The sequence below is a fragment of the Diabrotica virgifera genome, chromosome 5 (genome assembly GCF_917563875.1).
Source record: "Diabrotica virgifera virgifera chromosome 5, PGI_DIABVI_V3a".
NCBI classification, from domain to species: Eukaryota; Metazoa; Arthropoda; class Insecta; order Coleoptera; family Chrysomelidae; genus Diabrotica; species Diabrotica virgifera.
This window is the reverse complement of record NC_065447.1, coordinates 48,284,500-48,303,814: the sequence shown is the minus strand read 5'-3', so window position 1 is coordinate 48,303,814 and position 19,315 is coordinate 48,284,500. Positions and strand designations below refer to the sequence as shown.

The 19,315-nt window shown below is 32.8% G+C and overlaps 1 protein-coding gene across 2 annotated transcripts in view; it reads left to right on the top strand.

The window, feature by feature from the left end:
- Positions 1–19,315, top strand: part of LOC114328716 (regucalcin) — a 43,469-nt gene that overhangs the window by 12,296 nt on the left and 11,858 nt on the right. For both annotated transcript variants that reach the window (XM_050651442.1, XM_050651441.1), the window contains exons 2-3: positions 8,005–8,168; positions 16,531–16,734. In XM_050651442.1, the coding sequence (XP_050507399.1) occupies positions 8,005–8,168; positions 16,531–16,734 (368 nt within the window). The remainder of the gene's footprint in view (positions 1–8,004; positions 8,169–16,530; positions 16,735–19,315) is intronic.

Here is a 19,315-nt window from a genome sequence, read left to right as displayed (position 1 = left end):
AAAATTAATGAGTGGAAGGACGCAAATACAGCAGTAACTCAACTTAACGAAATAATCATAAAAGCCGCTGAATTTTCAATAGGAAAAACAAAACATATCAAGAAATTTAAACCTGTGCCTTGGTGGAATGACGAATGTGCCGAAGCAATACAAAACAGCAAATCTGCTCTAAATAGATGTAGGAGGGAGAAAACCGCAACAAGTATAATTGAATACAAAAAAGGTAGGGCAAAAGCAAGATATATTACCAACAAAAGTAAAAAAGAGTCATGGAAGAAGTTCGTAGGAAGCATAAACAGAAACACTACAATATCATCGGCATGGAGGAAGATACAAGGTATTTATGGAAACAAAACTTACCATGTCATTAAAGCATTAGATTATGACGGCAAACGAATAAACCAAACAAAAGAAATAGGTGAAGCATTCGCAGACTATTATCATAAGCTTTCCATAAACAGAAATATAACTAATGATAACATTGCCCTCCCTACGGAATTCAAAGAGCTGGCAAACCTTAATTCTCTAAACAAGCCACTGACAAAAGAAGAAATGGAGGAATCTCTCTCATCACTAAAAGACAGTTCTTCTGGTCCCGATGACATCCCTCCAGTTTTTCTAAAAAATCTCCCAGAAACGGCGAAACAAATCCTGCTTAATATCTTTAATCACATGTGGAATAATAGTGACTTACCCTTAATCTGGAAGAAAGCAACAATCATCCCCATACTTAAATCTAACAAATCTTCACTCTTGCCTGAATCTTACAGGCCAATCTCCCTAACCTGCTCCATGAGTAAATTGCTAGAAAAAATAATCAACAAGAGACTAATATGGTTTTTGGAAACTCACAAATTATTAATTCCCGAACAATCCGGATTTCGACCATCTAGAAGCACACTTGATAACATTATTGACCTAGAAAGTCATATTCACGAAGCATTTGCTACTAAAGATAAATGTCTAGCAATTTATTTTGACATTAATAAAGCCTTTGATTCTACATGCCATAAAATCATCCTAAATAAACTACATCACTGGGGATTGAAAGGCAATATAATAAATTTCATACGCAATTTTTTATCTCAAAGAGAATTCCAAGTCCGAATTTCTGGAACAATATCATCAACCAAGAAACAATTAAACGGCACACCACAAGGATCAATTCTCAGCCCAACTTTATTTTTAATTGCTATGAATGATGTCTTAAAAGATTTAAAGAAACCAGTTGTAGCCAGACTTTACGCAGATGACATGATCGTGTTTATCAAGGGAAGATGTCTTAGCACCATGGCTCAAAGCCTTCAGCAATGCATAACATCCTTCGAACGTTGGTCTATAATGTCTGGGTACAATTTCTCCCCAAACAAAACAAATTGCATATTATTCTCAAAAAGAAACATACCAGAGCAGCATCGACCATCAATATTCCTATACAACCAGAAACTAAGCTATACTCCACACATAAATTTTCTGGGCATGATATTCGACGAACGTCTGTCGTGGAAAAATCATATTAAAACACTAACTCTTTCTTGTCAAAAGGGCTTAAATTTATTAAGATGCTTAGCAAACAAGTCTTGGGGATCTGATGGTCTAATGCTGCTAAAAATATACAGAAGCCTTATTCGATCGAAAATTGATTATGGATGTATTGCATACACATCTGCTCGTCCTTCAATATTAAAATGCTTAGATACTATACACAACACCGCAATAAGAATAATTCTAGGGGCTTACAGGACAACGCCTGTAGAAAACCTATACTGCGAACTGGGCGAACCAGCTCTATCTTTCAGACGACAAATTCTTAGTTTATCCTATGCCTCCAGAATAGCATCAATACCATCAATTCCTGCTCGCAAAAACACGTTCTGTAATCGTTTCAAATCAACTTTTCAACATAGCACCTCTCCACCACCCTTTTATATTAGAATTCACCGGTATATATCAACGTTAAATCTCCAAAATTTCCCCAGAACGTGGTTAATGAATGAACACAGCATTCCTCCATGGATTATCAGAACCCCACATGTAAACACCCAATTGACGAAATATAATAAATACGATACCAATCCACGTCTTATATATCAAAATTATAAACAAATAGTCGCAAAATATAAAAATTATACCCACTTATTCACTGATTCGTCCAAGTCTTCCCAAGGTGTAGGAGCAGCAGTATACATAAACAATGAAACCAAATATTTATTTAAGCTTCCCAGCTCCTACAGCATCTTAAATGGTGAACTTTATGCCATATTACAAGCGTTGAAGCACATTTCCAATGCACAAACCAAACACTCCTTAATAATATCTGACTCACTCAATTCATTGAGACTCATACAACAAACCTTTACGAAAAATCCAATAGTCATATTAATCAAAGAAATATTACACAGTCTGCATCAAACAGACTCAAAAATAGTTTTTCTATGGGTTCCCTCTCATTCTGGAATCGAGGGAAATGAAAACGCTGATCGTTGGGCTTACACAGCTGCGCAATTACCAACATTGGCAGAACAATCAATTCCAGCCGCAGATACAAAACAATTACTAAAATCAATGACTCTCAATTTATGGAGTGAAAAATGGAAAACATCCACGAGCAAGTTAAGAGACGTTAAAGAAGATACTGGTCCATGGAATCCACATACAACCAACAGATCGAACCAAGTCATCTTATCTCGTCTTCGGTTAGGACACTGTAAACTTACTCATGAGCATCTCATTACACATACCGAAGCACCAAAATGCAGAAGATGTAATATACCAGTATCAGTAAAACATGTGCTAACACAATGTGATGAATTCGCCGCTTACAAACAATCTATATCTGGTTATTCAAACAATATGAAAGACATTCTTAACCTGCAAACCGACTGTAAACCTCTTTTCCAATTCCTTAATAAATGTAACCTAGTAAGTAAGATTTAATTGTACACAATTTCATACTTTTGTAAACTTATTAATTGTATTCTCGTTACCCCGCTGATGACCTTCGTGGTTAATGCGGTTATTTCTAAATAAAAAAAAAAAAAAAAAAAAAAAAGAGACAGGGTGGCAATTTGAAAACTAAAATCAAGCGAAAAGCAATGTTTATTTATCAAAAAACATTTTTTTCTGTTTTGTAAAAGGAGTAGAATGTATTTTGATTTTGAATTAAATAAATTACATACATTCTTCTTTTTGTGTTCATTAATTTATTTTAAAAATTTTTATTCTTGGACACTCTGTATAAATAATTATGTTAATATTTATATTACTGAATAGAGAATTATATAACCTTTCAAATGAGCTAGCACACTACCCCTATTCCCTATTTAAAAATAAGGGGTAGGAGAAGTGGAAGGGAGGGGGTTGACAAATGACAGATGTATTTACCGTAAAAATATGTGACCTTAGATCAAAAATCGACCTGTTTCGGCTTTTCCTTAAAATCTAATAACTACTGCCAAATATCGAGGTCGACTGTTTTCTTTGGCCCACACTGTATAGAACATTAATATCATCATTTTGTTGATTATTTAACATTTTTATGTTGACAAAATTTTTTTTGGTGGTATGGGTTGTAATGATAATCACATTTTTGTTAGTTTTTGACGTTTTGACTTCCAATTCCGAAATCGTTTTCAAAAAAAGAAAAATTATAAAATTAACTGATGTTGGACTTCCATGTAAATAGAATCTTAATTTAATATAAAAATATAATTATAAAAAAATTATAAAAATATATATTCGTGTTTTCGAATCGTCTTTTCAGAAGACAATAATTATTTATTAAAATACAGAAACGGGCAAAAGTCCAGAGTTTTAGTTTTCGTAGAACTAAAATACCACGACATAAAATGCATGTGTTTTGGATGTGGTATTAGTATTACACTATAGAAATTATCGACTTTTTTTCGTCCCACCAATTAAATTTGATGTGAATTCTTAGAAGATTAACGTAGTCAAAATTTGAAAATTGAAGTTTACCAAAACGTTGAAAATTCGGATGGCCCGGAAGCCTTGTCCGGGACGCAGGGACACGACTTCGTAATTCGGGCCACGTCCCGGATTTTTCGGGCTAGTTGGTCACACTAATTATAAGCTACTTTCACCTAATGCCGTCTTCGTGGAAGTATTTCCCGTGATGGGAGATCGAAATCTACACTCCTTGAAATCTGATCTCTAAACGTTTTAAACTCTTTTTGATTTTTGTCGATAGTACAAAATCTTTGATCAGAAGATATCGATTTTTTACCGTTTTTTTACCGTCGAGTTGACAAAAATTCTATTTACCAAAATTGAATTCGCGCTACTGGAAATTATGAGCGAAGCATGGAGAACAGAAACGGTCCGAAAGACTGATACCAATACACAAGAAAGGAGATGAAGTGGAATGTGATAACTATAGGGCTATATGCTTATCATCAGGGATAATCATCGGGATAATAGATCGGAAGCTCAGGAAAGAACTGGAAGGAAAACTAGAAGACGAACAAGCGGCTTTTAAGAAGGAAATGGGAACAACAGATAATTATACAGATATATACATATTGAGAGATATAATTGAAAGGAAAAACGAAATAGAAGACTTATTCATTACGTTTATAGGTATTAAAGCTGCTTTTGATTCTATAAATAGAGAAGTAATATGGTCAGTAATGGAAGACCTGCAAATCCTGCAAAAGATAGTAAGCGTGGTAAAAAGTACATATTATAGAAACGTACTCGCTAAAGTACAAATAAACGGAAACAGATCGCCAATAATAAACAACTTGTTTGGCTGCCCTGCCGGCAGCCTCCGCTCTCGGGACAACCAATTTTAGGATCCTGACTACAAATAATGAAAAAACTAAAAGTGCGAATTTTGTGATGAAATTTGGTATGTGGGGTTAGAATAATATTTGGAACAACATGTTCAAATAACTTTTTTTGATATCTTATTATTTCGCCAACTGGATGTCCGCTTCATCAGATGTGTCTACAATTTTATTAAAACAAAAGTATGAGCAAAATAAGAACAAAATTACATGCATATCTACTAACAAAGATGGAATTGTTAAGAAATAAACAACACAAACATTGGTATTACACTTTTACAATTAGACTAACTATTCCTAAAATTATATTATGAAGATATTATGAAATATAAATACAAAATGGTCAAAAACAAATAAGGCTTTAAATTACATTTTTTTGCGATATTTTTGCTGTTACAAATTTATCTAGATATTTTATAGTTATAGCCTCCCCTATTGTAAAAATCACGAGCCGCCACTGAGATGGCTAATATCCCGGTGAACGGGTTTGTTGTTGTTTAGAATTAATTTGACTTTTAAAACAGTTTTTTAAATGTTTGGCTGCATACAGCTTACTTAAACATACAAAGACAATACAGCTTACTACAGTAAATTAATATTTAAACTCTCATAACCTCAACTACATAAGTTGCTTCCTCTAGAGCGCCTATGGCTATCCTAGTGTAAAAGTAAGAAATTCGTATATATTTTTGGGAATTTCTAAAATAAAAAGTACTGTACCAATTATTTTGAAAATTTGTATGAGCATTTACAATAAAAAGCAATAAAAAGAAAACAATTTTCATAAAAAAATATTGAAAATTAAACGATTTATGCGCCTTATACTCTCACCGTGAAAATAAAAACATGGCCCCACTGCTGCAGAGCAGTGATTGGGACTAATAGAAATTCTGAAACAGAAAATTTCAAAGTGCTTATTGAAATATAAGTTATTTACTATACCATAAACTCAGATTTATAAAAAATACTAAAATTTGGAAAAATTACGAAGTGTTAAATTTTTTTTTTAAATTAGCTAAAACATTTTCAAAACCGTCAAACGGCCATTTTTCCAATCTAAAAAATGTTATCCAACCAAAAAACCCTTAGTTGAAGGTATATAAAATAACTTATGTTTCAATAATAACTTTGAAATTTTATTTTCTGGATTTTCCAGAATCTCTATTAGTCCCAATTACTGCAGCAGTGGAGCTATGTTTTTATTTTCATGGTGCCAGTAGATGGCGCATAAATCGTTTAATTTTCAATATTTTTTGATCAAGATTGTCTCACGTGTACTTCTTTTTATAATAAATACCCTTGCAAATTTTCAAAGCAATTGGTACTGTAATTTTTATTTTAGAAATTCCCAAAAAAGTATATGAATAACGTACTTTTACACTAGGATAGCCCCTTAAATGTTGATTTCTTTATTCACTCAGTGTCAACTATTTTAATTAGATTTGACGTCTCTGATTTTATTACTATTAAGTAGACTGATACGCTATATGGTGATCAACTTGTGTGGTATTTTCTGTTATATTTTTATTATAGAAGATATTAAAAAAAGTTATTTGCAACAATAGGAAGTAGCTGTGGCCTTCACATTTTAAAATTAGAAACAAAATATATATCACAGTTATGAAATGATTCGCAATGCCGCTAAAAATAGAATAATTTATTCCTGACTGGTTAACATCTCACCTGACAAAACAATGTACGGTGAACGCCTACGCAGAAATGTACGACACCTTAATACCCCAGGAGACACAGAAAAAAACATTTGAAAAATCGAAAAATTACTGGGCGCTATGTTTCAACTGGAATATCTGGTGAAAATCAATAGAAAGAAGTATAATATCATCTCATGCGTATCAAAATGTTTACTGCGTGATGATGTTTTATTAGAATATAAGCAAAAAAGTGGCATATATATCATATATATTTTATTCATTACAATATAATTTAAACCAACTACGCATTGTAGCTGAAAATATTCAACAGGCGATTTTTTGAAAAAACGTTTTCGTTAAAATGAAATTACTGTTCTAAATTATACCCTAAAATAATCATTTTATTCAATTGTTTATAATTATTAAAACAAAAATATCTAAAACACTTTTCACAGTGTGAGTTTTTATGTAGTTATGTACTATAAATATGCGAAAAATATATGAGTTATCGTTATCGTTCCAGTAGTTTTTAAACCATTCTCTTTATCCCATTTGATAAAAAATAGTAATTTTCGAATGGCTGCATAGGTGCTTCCTCAAAGGTTTGTTTTGGGTCCATTCCAAATATCATAAGTAGTAGTATGAATAGTATGCTATAGTAAAAGTCAATGGTATTATTAAGAGCAAACAGTAGCGATCAACAGGTAGCAATAAACGCGTTCCAAAATTGCGGTTCTAATTTTAAATATTGTGTCGAGATATTTGGCACACATATTCGTAATATAGTAGAGAATGGCAGTACAGAGCCCAATTTTTTCAGAAATATGTTATATAACTAAATAAAATATTGAAAAATCGAGCCTCTACCGCCATAAGAAAGACAAAAAATACACTTTCTTCAAATAAACTTTTTTATCCCGTGCCTAGATTTTGTGTCACATTGGAACTACTAAAAATGGATTTTTTATAACAAGAAATCGAACGTCACTGACCTGGCAACATTTCGCGCCTATGTGTATAAAAATTATTGTTTTTTATAGTATAAACGTCACTGTCAGTGTCGAAATACCGACGCACTGTTGCCTCACGCTTGAAAGTTCCCAGAACTTTCGCAATCTTGGACCGCGTTTGTTGCTACCTGTTGATCGCTACTGTGTGCTCTTAAGAGCAGTTCCATTCGATTTTTAGTAGTTCCAATGTGACACAAAATCTAGGCACGGGATAAAAAAGTTTATTTGAAGAAATTGTATTTTTTTGTCTTTCTTAATGGCGGTAGAGGCTCTTTTTTCAATATTTTATTTAGTTATAGAGTAATTTCCACATACTATAATATTTCTGAAATTGGGCTCTGTACCGCCATTCTTTATTATATTACGGATATGTGTGCCAAATACCTCGACAAAATATTCAAAATTAGAGCCGCAATCTTGGAACGCGTTTGTTGCTACCTGTTGATCGCTACTATGTGCTCTTAATACTTATGTAAAGAAAGTATTAAAATTCAATTATTTGGTAATTTTTATTTATTTATTTTTTTTTTTCAGTGAGGTAAAGATAACGAAATTAATAACACCAATACATCATGGAGAAGGACCTTATTGGTGCCCAGAATCCAAAGTTTTGCTATACACAGATACTTTTAAAGCTACTTTGTACAAATTAAAGACTGACAGAGAAATACAAATATCGCCGGAATGTTTTAAACTACGTAAGTTATGTACTTTATAAATATAATAACACGATCAATAACTCAAATATTTTTAGTATAATCTTATTTTCTAAGTCTCGATGCACACTTGCGTGTTTTCCAAGCTGGTTGTTTTCAAGCCAAGTTTCCCGTCAACATAAATTTGAGCCGTTTGTCGGGGTCAATATACTCCAGAAATAAACATAGTCTAAGAGCTAGTGAACCCTTCGACTAACGGTCGTCCTCTAAGGCTAGAAATTTTTCTAGTGATAACTCATAGCACACCAAGGCTAAAAACCATGACCTGGCAGGCCTCAGCGATGCACGTGTATCTACCAAGTGAATCGAAAAGTGCAAATTTAGGGGGTAAAATAAACTTTCTCCTGTAAGGTTTAAATTTAAGTATGTGTTTGAGTAAGTCATTTAAAAGAAATGTGTACAATGACAGGCGATTCTGAAGAGCATAAGACCTTGCCAGGCGAGGGGAAAAATTAGGGGTTTTTCCTAAATTTATTTTTTTTGCATCGAACAATTTTTTTTTAAGTTTTTTGAGTTATTACAAACAGAAAAGGTTTTTAGTGATTTTTCTCTTAAGTTAATAGTTTTTGTTATATAAGCGATTGAAAATTTTGAAAATTGCGAAATCGACCATTTTTAACCCTAAGTCGGACATTTATCTAAAAATTTCAAAGTTGCCAAGGTAGGTAGATATTCTTTAAACATTGATTGATGAAATCCTAAAGAGTTTTTTGCAATACAATATCAGAAACCCCTTTGTCTTTTAATTGCTAATCAAGCGGACGCGACACTGTAGTATAAGTGAGGACGTTTGAGTTGGCATAAATTCATTATCTCGAGAATGGGCAAATTTCAACAGCAATCCTCAGACAGGTCGATTTTTATTTTTAAATTAGGACTTTTTGGCATATACATAATACTAGTGACGTCATCCATCTGAGCGTGATGACGTAATCGATGATTTTTTAAATGAGAGTAGGGGTTGTGTGATAGCTCATTTTAAAGGCTATTTAATTCTCTATTCAATAATATAAATATTAACATAATTATTTATACAAGGTGTACAAACAAATTTTTTTTTTAAATTAACTTTGATTAAATTTGACAAATAGAAGAAAAATTTTTTTTGTACACTCTGTATAAATAATTATGTTAATGTTTATATTACTGAATAGAGAATTACATAACCCTTCAAACGAGATATCACACAACGACAGATGGATGATGTCACTAGTATTATATATACCAAAAATTCCTAATTCAAAAATAAAAATCGACCTGTCTGAGGATTTCTCTTGAAATTTGCCCATTTTCGAGATAATGAATTTATGCCAACTCAAACGTCCTCACTTATACTACAGTGTAGTGCCCGCTTGATTTGCAATTAAAAAAACAAAGGAATTTTCGATATTTTATTGCAAAAAACTCTTCGGGATTTCATCAATCAATGTTTAAGGAATATCTACGTACCTTGCCAATATTGAAATTTTTAGATAAATGTCCGATTTAGGGTTAAAAATGGGCGATTTCGCAATTTTCAAAATTTTCAATCGCTTATATAACAAAAACTATTAACTTAAGAGAAAAATCAATAAGGACCTTTTCTGTTTGGAATGATTCAAAAAACCTAAAAAAATTTGTTCGATGCAAAAACAATAATTTTAGGAAAAACCCCTAATCTTTCCCCTCGCCTGGCAAGGTCTTGTGCTCTTCAGAATCGCCTGTCATTGTACACATTTTTTCTAAATGACTTACTCAAACACATACTTAAATTTAAACCTTACAGGAGAAAGTTTATTTTACCCCCTAAATTTGCACTTTTCGATTCACCTGGTAGATACACGTGCACCGTCAAATTTCTAGCCTTACAGGACGACCGTTAGTCGGAGGGTTCACTAGCTCTTATACTAACAGCTCTGTATCTACGTTGAAATCCATCGCGCAGTCAACGTGTACTCACTGTTCACTGATTACTCAACACATATTGTCCTTTTCATGATCATTTTTCAGTGCGTAACAAATGATAGGAAAAAGGGTAAGTCCGCGATAATACACATTTATGACATTTATTCTAACATGACATTTTAGTTAAATCTGACAGTTGCCACCTTTTATTTTCAATTTGGAATAAAAACAAATCAAATGTGTTTCTTGCATTTATAAAATGGTATTTTCTTTGATTTGTATAGTCTTATAAATTATACAGATTATATTTGTAATATTATTATCTAATTAAAAAAAAATATTTTTTTATTATGGCGCCATCTATTGACAACTAGAATAACTAGAATAAATGTTATAAAAATGTCACCGACGAAATGTAATCACCGACGTGCCTTTTTTTCTGTCACATACAATTTATTGCGTTAGAAAGAAATCGAAAAACTGTGACGCACTGAAAGATGATCATGAGAAATACTGTACTGCCAAACCGCATGACTTGTTTTCAAGTAGCGCGCACGTGGCGGCGTAGCAGAAACTGGCATGCTCTCGGTCTACGCGGATTGCATGCAAGTCACTTGCAAGCAGCTTGCATGCCGCGGCTCAGCTCGAGTTCGCAGTGAATAAATTCAACTCACGTACTCCTGAACCACCAACCGATCGCACGCAGAAAGCAGAAACCTAAACAGTTTAAAGGAAGAATTTTCGAAGTTGTGCAATCAAGCATCCAAGGGAGGTTTGGCAATAAATCAAAACCCCTAATAATGTTCAAGAAAGATACAGTTAATATAACAAGGTAAAATAGTGGTGAATATAAGTTTAAAATGGTAGAAAACTTTAAATATCTTGGGGTCTCAGTTAATGGCAGTGGCGGCTCGTGATTTTTACAATAGGGGAGGCTATACCTAACTGTAAAATATCTAGACAAATTTGCACTAGCAAAAAAATGCGCCAAAAAATGTAATTTAAGGCCCCATCTTTTGACCATTTTTTATTTACATTTCATAATATCATCCTAATTCATAATTTCATGATATCATCATTTTAAAAATAGTTTAGTCTAATAGTAAAAGTTTAATACCAAAATTTGTGTCGTTTATTTGTTAACAATTCCATCTATTTGTAAATAGATACCTATGCATATCAAAATAAATACAGATTTGAAGTTTTGCAGTCCATACATAATGAAGCTTCAAATTTTTTAAGATACTCAACTTAATTTTTTTAATTCTTAACGCGGCCTACTACGAATTCAAACACACTATAAATTACCGATATTTTGCTTTGAGTTAGAGATATCGGAAAAAGTTATTTGAGCAAGTTGTTCCAAATATTATTATAACCCCACATACCAAATTTCATAACAAAATTCGCACTTTTAGATTTTTCATTATTTTTAGTCAGGACCCTAAAATTCGTTGTCCCGAGACGCACCCAACCACCCAACGGAGCTGAGAAGCTACACTGCCTCCCTTGGTATATCTCCGGGCAGCGTGTGATGGCGCCGTAGATGCCACTGTTAGGAGACCGGGTCTCCTTAAACGCCTGCTGCGCTGCACGGAGCATTAGCAACGGAGAAAGCTGGGCTTCTCGGCTCCGTTCGTGCATCTCGGGATAACCCAGGGTCCTGCCTACAATAATATGTAATAAAACCGACGCGATCATGCGTTCTAATGCTAATGCTCCGTACGTATGGATAATTAGTGAAAATCACGCCTATTCTGTAATTCATTTCGATGATAGAAGTCAGTAAAATCGAATAGAAGTGGCCAAGTCGAATAGAAATAGTCCAAATCCGTATTCCATAACTACTTCGGAATCTCTACAATCGTAATAGTGAATAGAAATCACTTCGACAGCATTTATCCTGTCGAAATGAGATTTCGATTATCGGAATTGTGGTTGACGCAAGCGCATTTTGTTTTGTTTTGACGTTTATATTTTATATTATAAAAATAATTGATTACTACTTATTTTATAATTATTTATAGTGTTTGTACCTTTTTTAGCTGCGTAATTTTTAGTCTGTGGTGTTATTTGTAATTATATATTTAATTTAGACATGTTGTACAAGTATGAATTGGACCTTGGACCTAACCTTATTTATTTGCTTTGCTATTTGGCTTGGCACATGAATGAACTTTGCCCCTCGCAGTGTTGCCATAATGTTGTTAGTTATTTCTTGTACAATTTCAATAAACGGTATAATGTACAAGAATAGCATACGATAGACTTCTGATGCGTTGATGGATAAATATATTATACCAGTATCATTGTATAACTAGACTCCTTTCTTAAACAATGCCAGTATACTTGTATATTTATCAGTCAACGCTCATAGTCTGAACAAATTATAGAAAAGATGCCATTTTTGGGAAAAGTTGTTTAGCAGTTATTTCAGCTCTAATCGAATCTTAGAGATTGCATATTATTAGTAATATCGATTTTAAATTATAGATTAATAATAATGCATTAATAACATCAATTTAAATATCTTTGATTTAAAACCATTTATACTTCTTATCTTCACTTATCTTTTTTATTTATCAGTTTATCTTTTTTTATATCAATTTTAATTAACTTTAATTTAAAACCATTTATCCTCTTTTGAGCTTTTTGCATCCAGTATTTACACTAATACTTTATTTACTTTTCAAAACTTGAGGATAGTATGAAGAAAGTATGAAAACATTGAGGATATGGCAACGGTGTCAAATTTTAAATTTAGATCCAGTCACAGAACAATAATTTCTCTGGTTAATGCGGGGTTGCCACCACCTCAGAACCGCGTGAAATAGAAGTCAGAGGTTTCGATTACGATATGAGTTACAGAATACCAATCCAAACACAAAAATGACGCGATAGATATCAAACATTCCGATTTTGGGTAATTACGATTCGACTTGGTCATTTCTATTCGATTTGTTAAAAGTTACAGAATAGGGCTGAATATGGAATTTACACGTTGTATAATAGTGAGAGTAATTGTTGTTTTCGCGATTCATGATAAACAAAACAGTATAGAGTGTGTAAAAAATTTATGGGGAGGCTGAGCCTCCCTTGCCTCCTCTGACGAGCCGCCACTGGTTAATGGAACTAATGATAGGAGCATATTAACTAAAGAAAGAATCCAGGTATGAAACCAAACCAACTGGAAATACAACAACTTCCTCAAAGATAAGAAACGTACTCAGAATATTAAAGTGAAAATTTACAGAGAGGCAATTAGACCAGTAATGACATAGGAATGTGCCTGACACAGAAAGATGAAGAAAGATTGAGGATCCTAAATAGCAAAATAATTCGGAAAATAGCAGGCTCAACAAACTTAGGTAATTATGAATTTAGATAAGTGATGAACTACGAAATAAGAGAACTTTTGATAGAAGAAAACATCGTCGAATTTATCAAGGCACACAGACTTGGATGGATAGGTAACACAGAAAGGAGAAATCGAGAAGCAGTTAACACTGAGAGGATAACTACACTTTCGAATGAGAAACCCCGTCTATAGTCTATAACATAGTTGGGGTAAATGAACCTTTGTGCAAGCAAATACAGAAATAAAAAGTCTAAAACGCTTTTTGAAAATATAAAACGATTTAGTGTGGGTTTATGTGGGTAGTCCGATAATTACTTAGTCTCTTCGTCGACTGACGCCACTAAGGCAAGAGAAATCTACTACCCTCTAATAATAATACATTCTTGTAGACCGCTTGTATCCAAATCTCAGCCAAATCAGACTTGTATTTTGTTTTGCAGTGTGCAGAAGCCAACGAAAAATTGGCGTATCGAGGTTCAACGTGACCGCACGTCATTTTTTGATAAATCACGCCCAGGTGCCTCTAAAACGGCTACCACGGAGGATAAGGTGTAAAAAATCCACGATCATCTATTGGCAGACCGTCGACTGCACGTTTGCAAGATAGTTGGGACAGTAGACATCTCAAAATACTGCGTGAGTTATATCCTGCATGAAATTTCGGCGGCGACAGTGGCTGCGGGACACTGTCCATGACCACCGTTTTCTGGGATTCACAAAGTGTGATCTACAGGGTGGGGCACTAGTGTGACAAAGTCCAATTACTCGTTTGTCGTAAGAGATACTAAAAAAAAAGTTAGTTAGGTAAAAGTTGGGGCACGCATAGTACCATCATTTAAAAATATTTTCAAATATACAGGGGCGTGCGTATTGGCAGGGTGACACAAAATTATGGTTTTTTTTAAATGGAACATCCTGTATATTTTTACATTTTTGGATTCTCCTCAATGTTTACTTTCTTAAAATATATAGTTTTGCAATATTATACGAGGTAGTTTAAAAGTTAACTACGTTTTTTTGTTAGTTTCGTCGCAATATCTACACTCTACACCCTATAGTGATTGGTAGATACACTACAATTGTAGTGATTTGACGTCAAATTTTCTATTTATATTCTAACGATTTTTAATATAGTCTACTACTGTTAATCATTAGCAGTATAGCGAAATGTTCAATTTTAGTATACAGGGTGGGTCGAAACTCGGAATGAGTATTTTCTGATTTTTCTTAAATGGAACACCCTGTATTTTAGTATTGTAATGAAATGATATTTATGGTACTTTTTTATTTCCTAAGCATTCCCTATACCTAAGTGTTTTAATTTGTAAGTTATTCGTGATTATTTAAGCCAAACATTAATTGCAACAAAAATTACGTGAAATTTTATTAGGTGGCCGTGAAGATATCCAATCAAAAATAATTTTTCGAAAAAAAAAAATACATAATAATCTAGCCTGATCGTTAATTTATTAATATTGGATGAGATATCCAAATACATTCGTAGTTAAGGTTGTTGGTGCTTAAAATATTAATCAAACACACTAAATTCTCCCTAGTTGGCTATGACACAAAATTTGCTTAAACATTTGACATTATACTATTTATATAGTTCCAGTTGATTTGTTACCATTACTAATATTAATTATTCTAATGAAGAACTCATTAAAATGGAGAGTGCTAGGACAGTATAAAAAATGAGCTACTTGCAATAAAATTTATCATCAGAAATTCCCTGATAGACGACAACCAAAAAAAAAAACTTTTAAAAGTATACTAAAACGGTTTCAACAGACTAGATACTTATATTGTAAGAACGGTTGTACTAATATGCAGATCCTCAGTGACACTAAGGATTACATTTAATTCCTGTTTTCTTCACTTACAATAGTTTCTGTTCGATCAGATTTATCATAATCTAAGTGTCCAGTCCATTGAAACCGTTCTAGTATATTTTTAAATGTTTCTCTTCTTAGTTGTCGTCTATCAGGGAATTTCTTTTGAAAAATTCTTATTGCTAGTAGCACATTTTTGTTATACTCCATTAGCACAAAAATTTTATCAGTTTCTCCTTAGAAAAATTCATATTAGTAATGGTAACAAAGCAACTGGAACTATAAAAATAGTAAAATGTCAAATTTTTTAAGTAAATTTAGTGTCATAGCAGACTAGGTAGAATATTGTATGTTTTTATTAATATTTTGCGCACCAACAATCTTAAATACGAATTTATTTGGATATCTCATCCAATATTAATAAATTAAGGATCAGGTTAGATTATGATAATATATTGTTTTTTAAAAAATTATTTTTGATTGAATATTTTCTCGGCCACCTAATAAAATTTCACGTAATTTTTATTGCAATTAATGTTTCGCTTAAAAAATCACGAATAACTTACAAATTAAAGCACTTAGGTATATTGAATGCTTAAGAAATAAAAAATTACCATAAAATATCATTTCATTACAATACCAAAATACAGGGTGTTCCATTTAATAAAACTAATAAAATACTCATTCTGAGTTTCGACCAACCCTTTATACTAAAGTTTAACATTTCGCTGTACTGTTAATCTTTTACAATTGTAGACTATATTAAAAATCGTTTGAACATAAAATAAAAATTTGATGTCAAATCACTACAATTCTACAGGGTGTAAATATTGCTACGAAATTAACAAAACAACGTAATTATCTTTTAAACTACCTCGTATAATATTACAAAACTATATATTTTAAGAATGAAACATCGAGGAGAGTCCAAAAATGTAAAAATATACAGAGTGTTCCATTAAAAAAAAAGATAATTTTGTGTCACCCTGTCAATACGCACGCCCCTGTATATTTGAAAATATTTTTAAATTTTGGTCCTATCAGTGCCCCAACTTTTACTTAAATAACTTTTTTTCCTATCTCTTGCGACAAACGAGTAATTGGACTTTGTCGTACTAATGCCCCACCCTGTATATTGTTTTCCTGAAAACGGACAAAACGGTCACATAGCAAACAAGAAATAAAGTATAAAATCTAAAGTAAAATAATGTACTTAGATATAGTATGTTTTTCTATTATTTTTCTATAACATTGTTGTTTAATATTTTAGCCAATCATGATACTGTAGGGTTTGCATTACCAATAAAAGATAAAAAAGACACATGGGTTGTATGCGGGGATCGGCATATGTATGAACTAAAATGGCCAGAAAAAGGAAAATTACAATTCAAACAAATACATACTATAGAAAAAGATAAACCCAAAAATCAGTTTAATGACGGTAAAGCCGATAATCAAGGAAGAATTTGGGGAGGTGAGTTTTCATTTAATTTTTTCTGTCAGATTGTTATAAGTAAAAATAAATTTTGAATTTTCACTATTTTACTGTATAGTATGATAGAATTGATTCAAAAAATGACATAACCCAGACATCCAAATTGAAAGTTATCCTCCAACACCAAATTGTTTTATATGGTCCACATAATGGTCAGAAAAAAGTCACACCTTTTTGAGCGTCGGGTTTGGGGGGGAGAGGGGGGAGAAGTCGGTAAATTCGTAGTTTTTTATGTTTTTCGTCAATATTTTTAAAACTATGAGGTCTATCATGAACAACCTTCTATACAAAAATATTCTACATTAAATTTGAAATAGAAAGGCCCTATACATAATCCTTCTAAAATGAACGGTTCCAAAGTTACGGAGGTAGTATAGTACAATTATTCCAAAAAAGGCCTAACCCAGACATCCAAAGTAAAAGTTTTCCTCCAACACCAAATTGTTCTATATGGTCCACATATGGTTCAGTAAAAAGTTACACCATTTTGAGCGTCCGTTTTGGGGGGGGGGAGATGGGGGAGAAGTCGGTAAATTAGTAGTTTCTTTATGTTTTTTGTCAATATTTCTAAACTATGTTTAAGCGTAAACAATGTTCTATACAAAAACCTTCTACATAAAATTTAAAACAAAAATGGTCGTATCCATAATTATTGTTATAAAATCAACGGTTCCAGAGTTAGGGAGGGTGAAATGTGGAGGTTTTCGATACTTTTTGTATTTTTTGGGCAATTGATGATGATTTTGGGTGGTAAGGTTGACGTTTCTTCAAGGGCTTATCACTAACATACCGTCGGCCACTGAAATAGCAAATCCTGTTAAAGAAAATGTCTTTCAATCTATAAGTTGCCCAAAAAATATAAAAAGTATCGAAAACCTCCGCTTTTCACTCTCCGTAATATTGACGAAAAACATAAAAAACCACTAATTTACCGATTTCTCCCCAATCTGCCCCCCAAACCGGACGCTCAAAATGGTGTAACTTTTTACTGAACCATATGTGGACCATATAGAACAATTTGGTGTTGAAGGAAAACTTTTACTTTTAATGTCTGGGTTAGGCCTTTTTTGGACCAATTATACTGTACTACCTCCGTAACTTTGGGAAGGATTATGCATAGGGCCTTTTTTGTTTAAAATTTAATGTATAACATTTTTATAAAAGGTTGTTCATGCTAAACCGCATAGTTTTAGAAATATTGACGAAAAACTTAAAAAACTACGAATTTACCGATTTCTCCCCCATCTCCCCCCCCCAAACCCGACGCTCAAAATGGTGTGACTTTTTTCTGAACATTATGTGGACCATATAGAACAATTTGGTGTTAAGGATAACTTTCACTTTGGATGTCTGGGTTTGGATCTAGTTATACCATACTAGTATTACATAGGTAGCAAACTACCCTTTGACAAAATGATTTCACTCTACTGTGTGTTATGCGCCCTAGAGATTTTTAGATACTTTTTGTAGAAACGGAGTCTATGTTTTTGATACCAGTTCTCTATATTTTTTTTTTCTGTCTTTATTGGGCGGTGTAGTCTTCTTATATTTTTTCTTTCACTTATTTATTCTTAGGTTTTCTTCATTTTTTTTTTCGTAATATACATTACATCCGCTTCATATACTATCATCGGTCTAACTGCTTCTCTATATATGTTTATCTTGTTTTTTTGCTCAGGATTTGTCTTTAAACAGTCGATGACAAAGCAGACAGAAGAAAAACACTTTGAAGAGAAATGCAAAGAGATCGAGGGCTTTCAATAAAAAGATATGCGTGTTTAAACAAGAAAATCAAAGAAATGGTAAGACTAAGGAAACGAAATCTCGCTGGTGCACTTCTGGATAGAAACAATATTACTATAGCATATATCGATCAGAAAGTAAAACGCTGGGCAGAATACATAGACGAACTCTTCGATGATCAAAGAGGAGACCTAGAAAACATAGAACTTACTTCAGAAGAAATATATCCAAATACATAGTTGTACATAGTACAAGAGAAGAAATAGAAATCGCATTAAAAACAGTAAAGAGTGGAAATAGCCTTGAATCGGAGATGCTTCCTATCAAATTAATAAACATTACATATGAGCAGCACATTAACGTTTTAGTGATATTCTTAAAACAAATTTATAGCTCAAGCACATTACCCAATGAATGGGCATCCATATTTATTTGTCTCCCAAAAAAATCGCAAGAGAATGCGGCGATTGCTGCACCATCAGCACTATGTCCTGTGTGCTAAAGTTGCTACTGAAAGTCATCCATAACCGAGTATATCATAAACTGAACATTTACATTAATGATACACTATTTGAGTTCGAAAAGGCCTAGGAACGCATAAAGCCCTTTTTTTCCTTAATATACTAATGCAAAGGTGCGGACGTTAATCAAGATCTACATGCATATTTCGTTGACTATAATAAAGCCTTCGATAAAGTAAGACACGATCAACTAACGAATGTCCTGAAATCAAAGAATGTAGACTACAAAGAGATTATACGAGCATATCGAATCGAATCTATGCGACAAGCAGCGAGCAAAAGTATCGAGCGAGTGA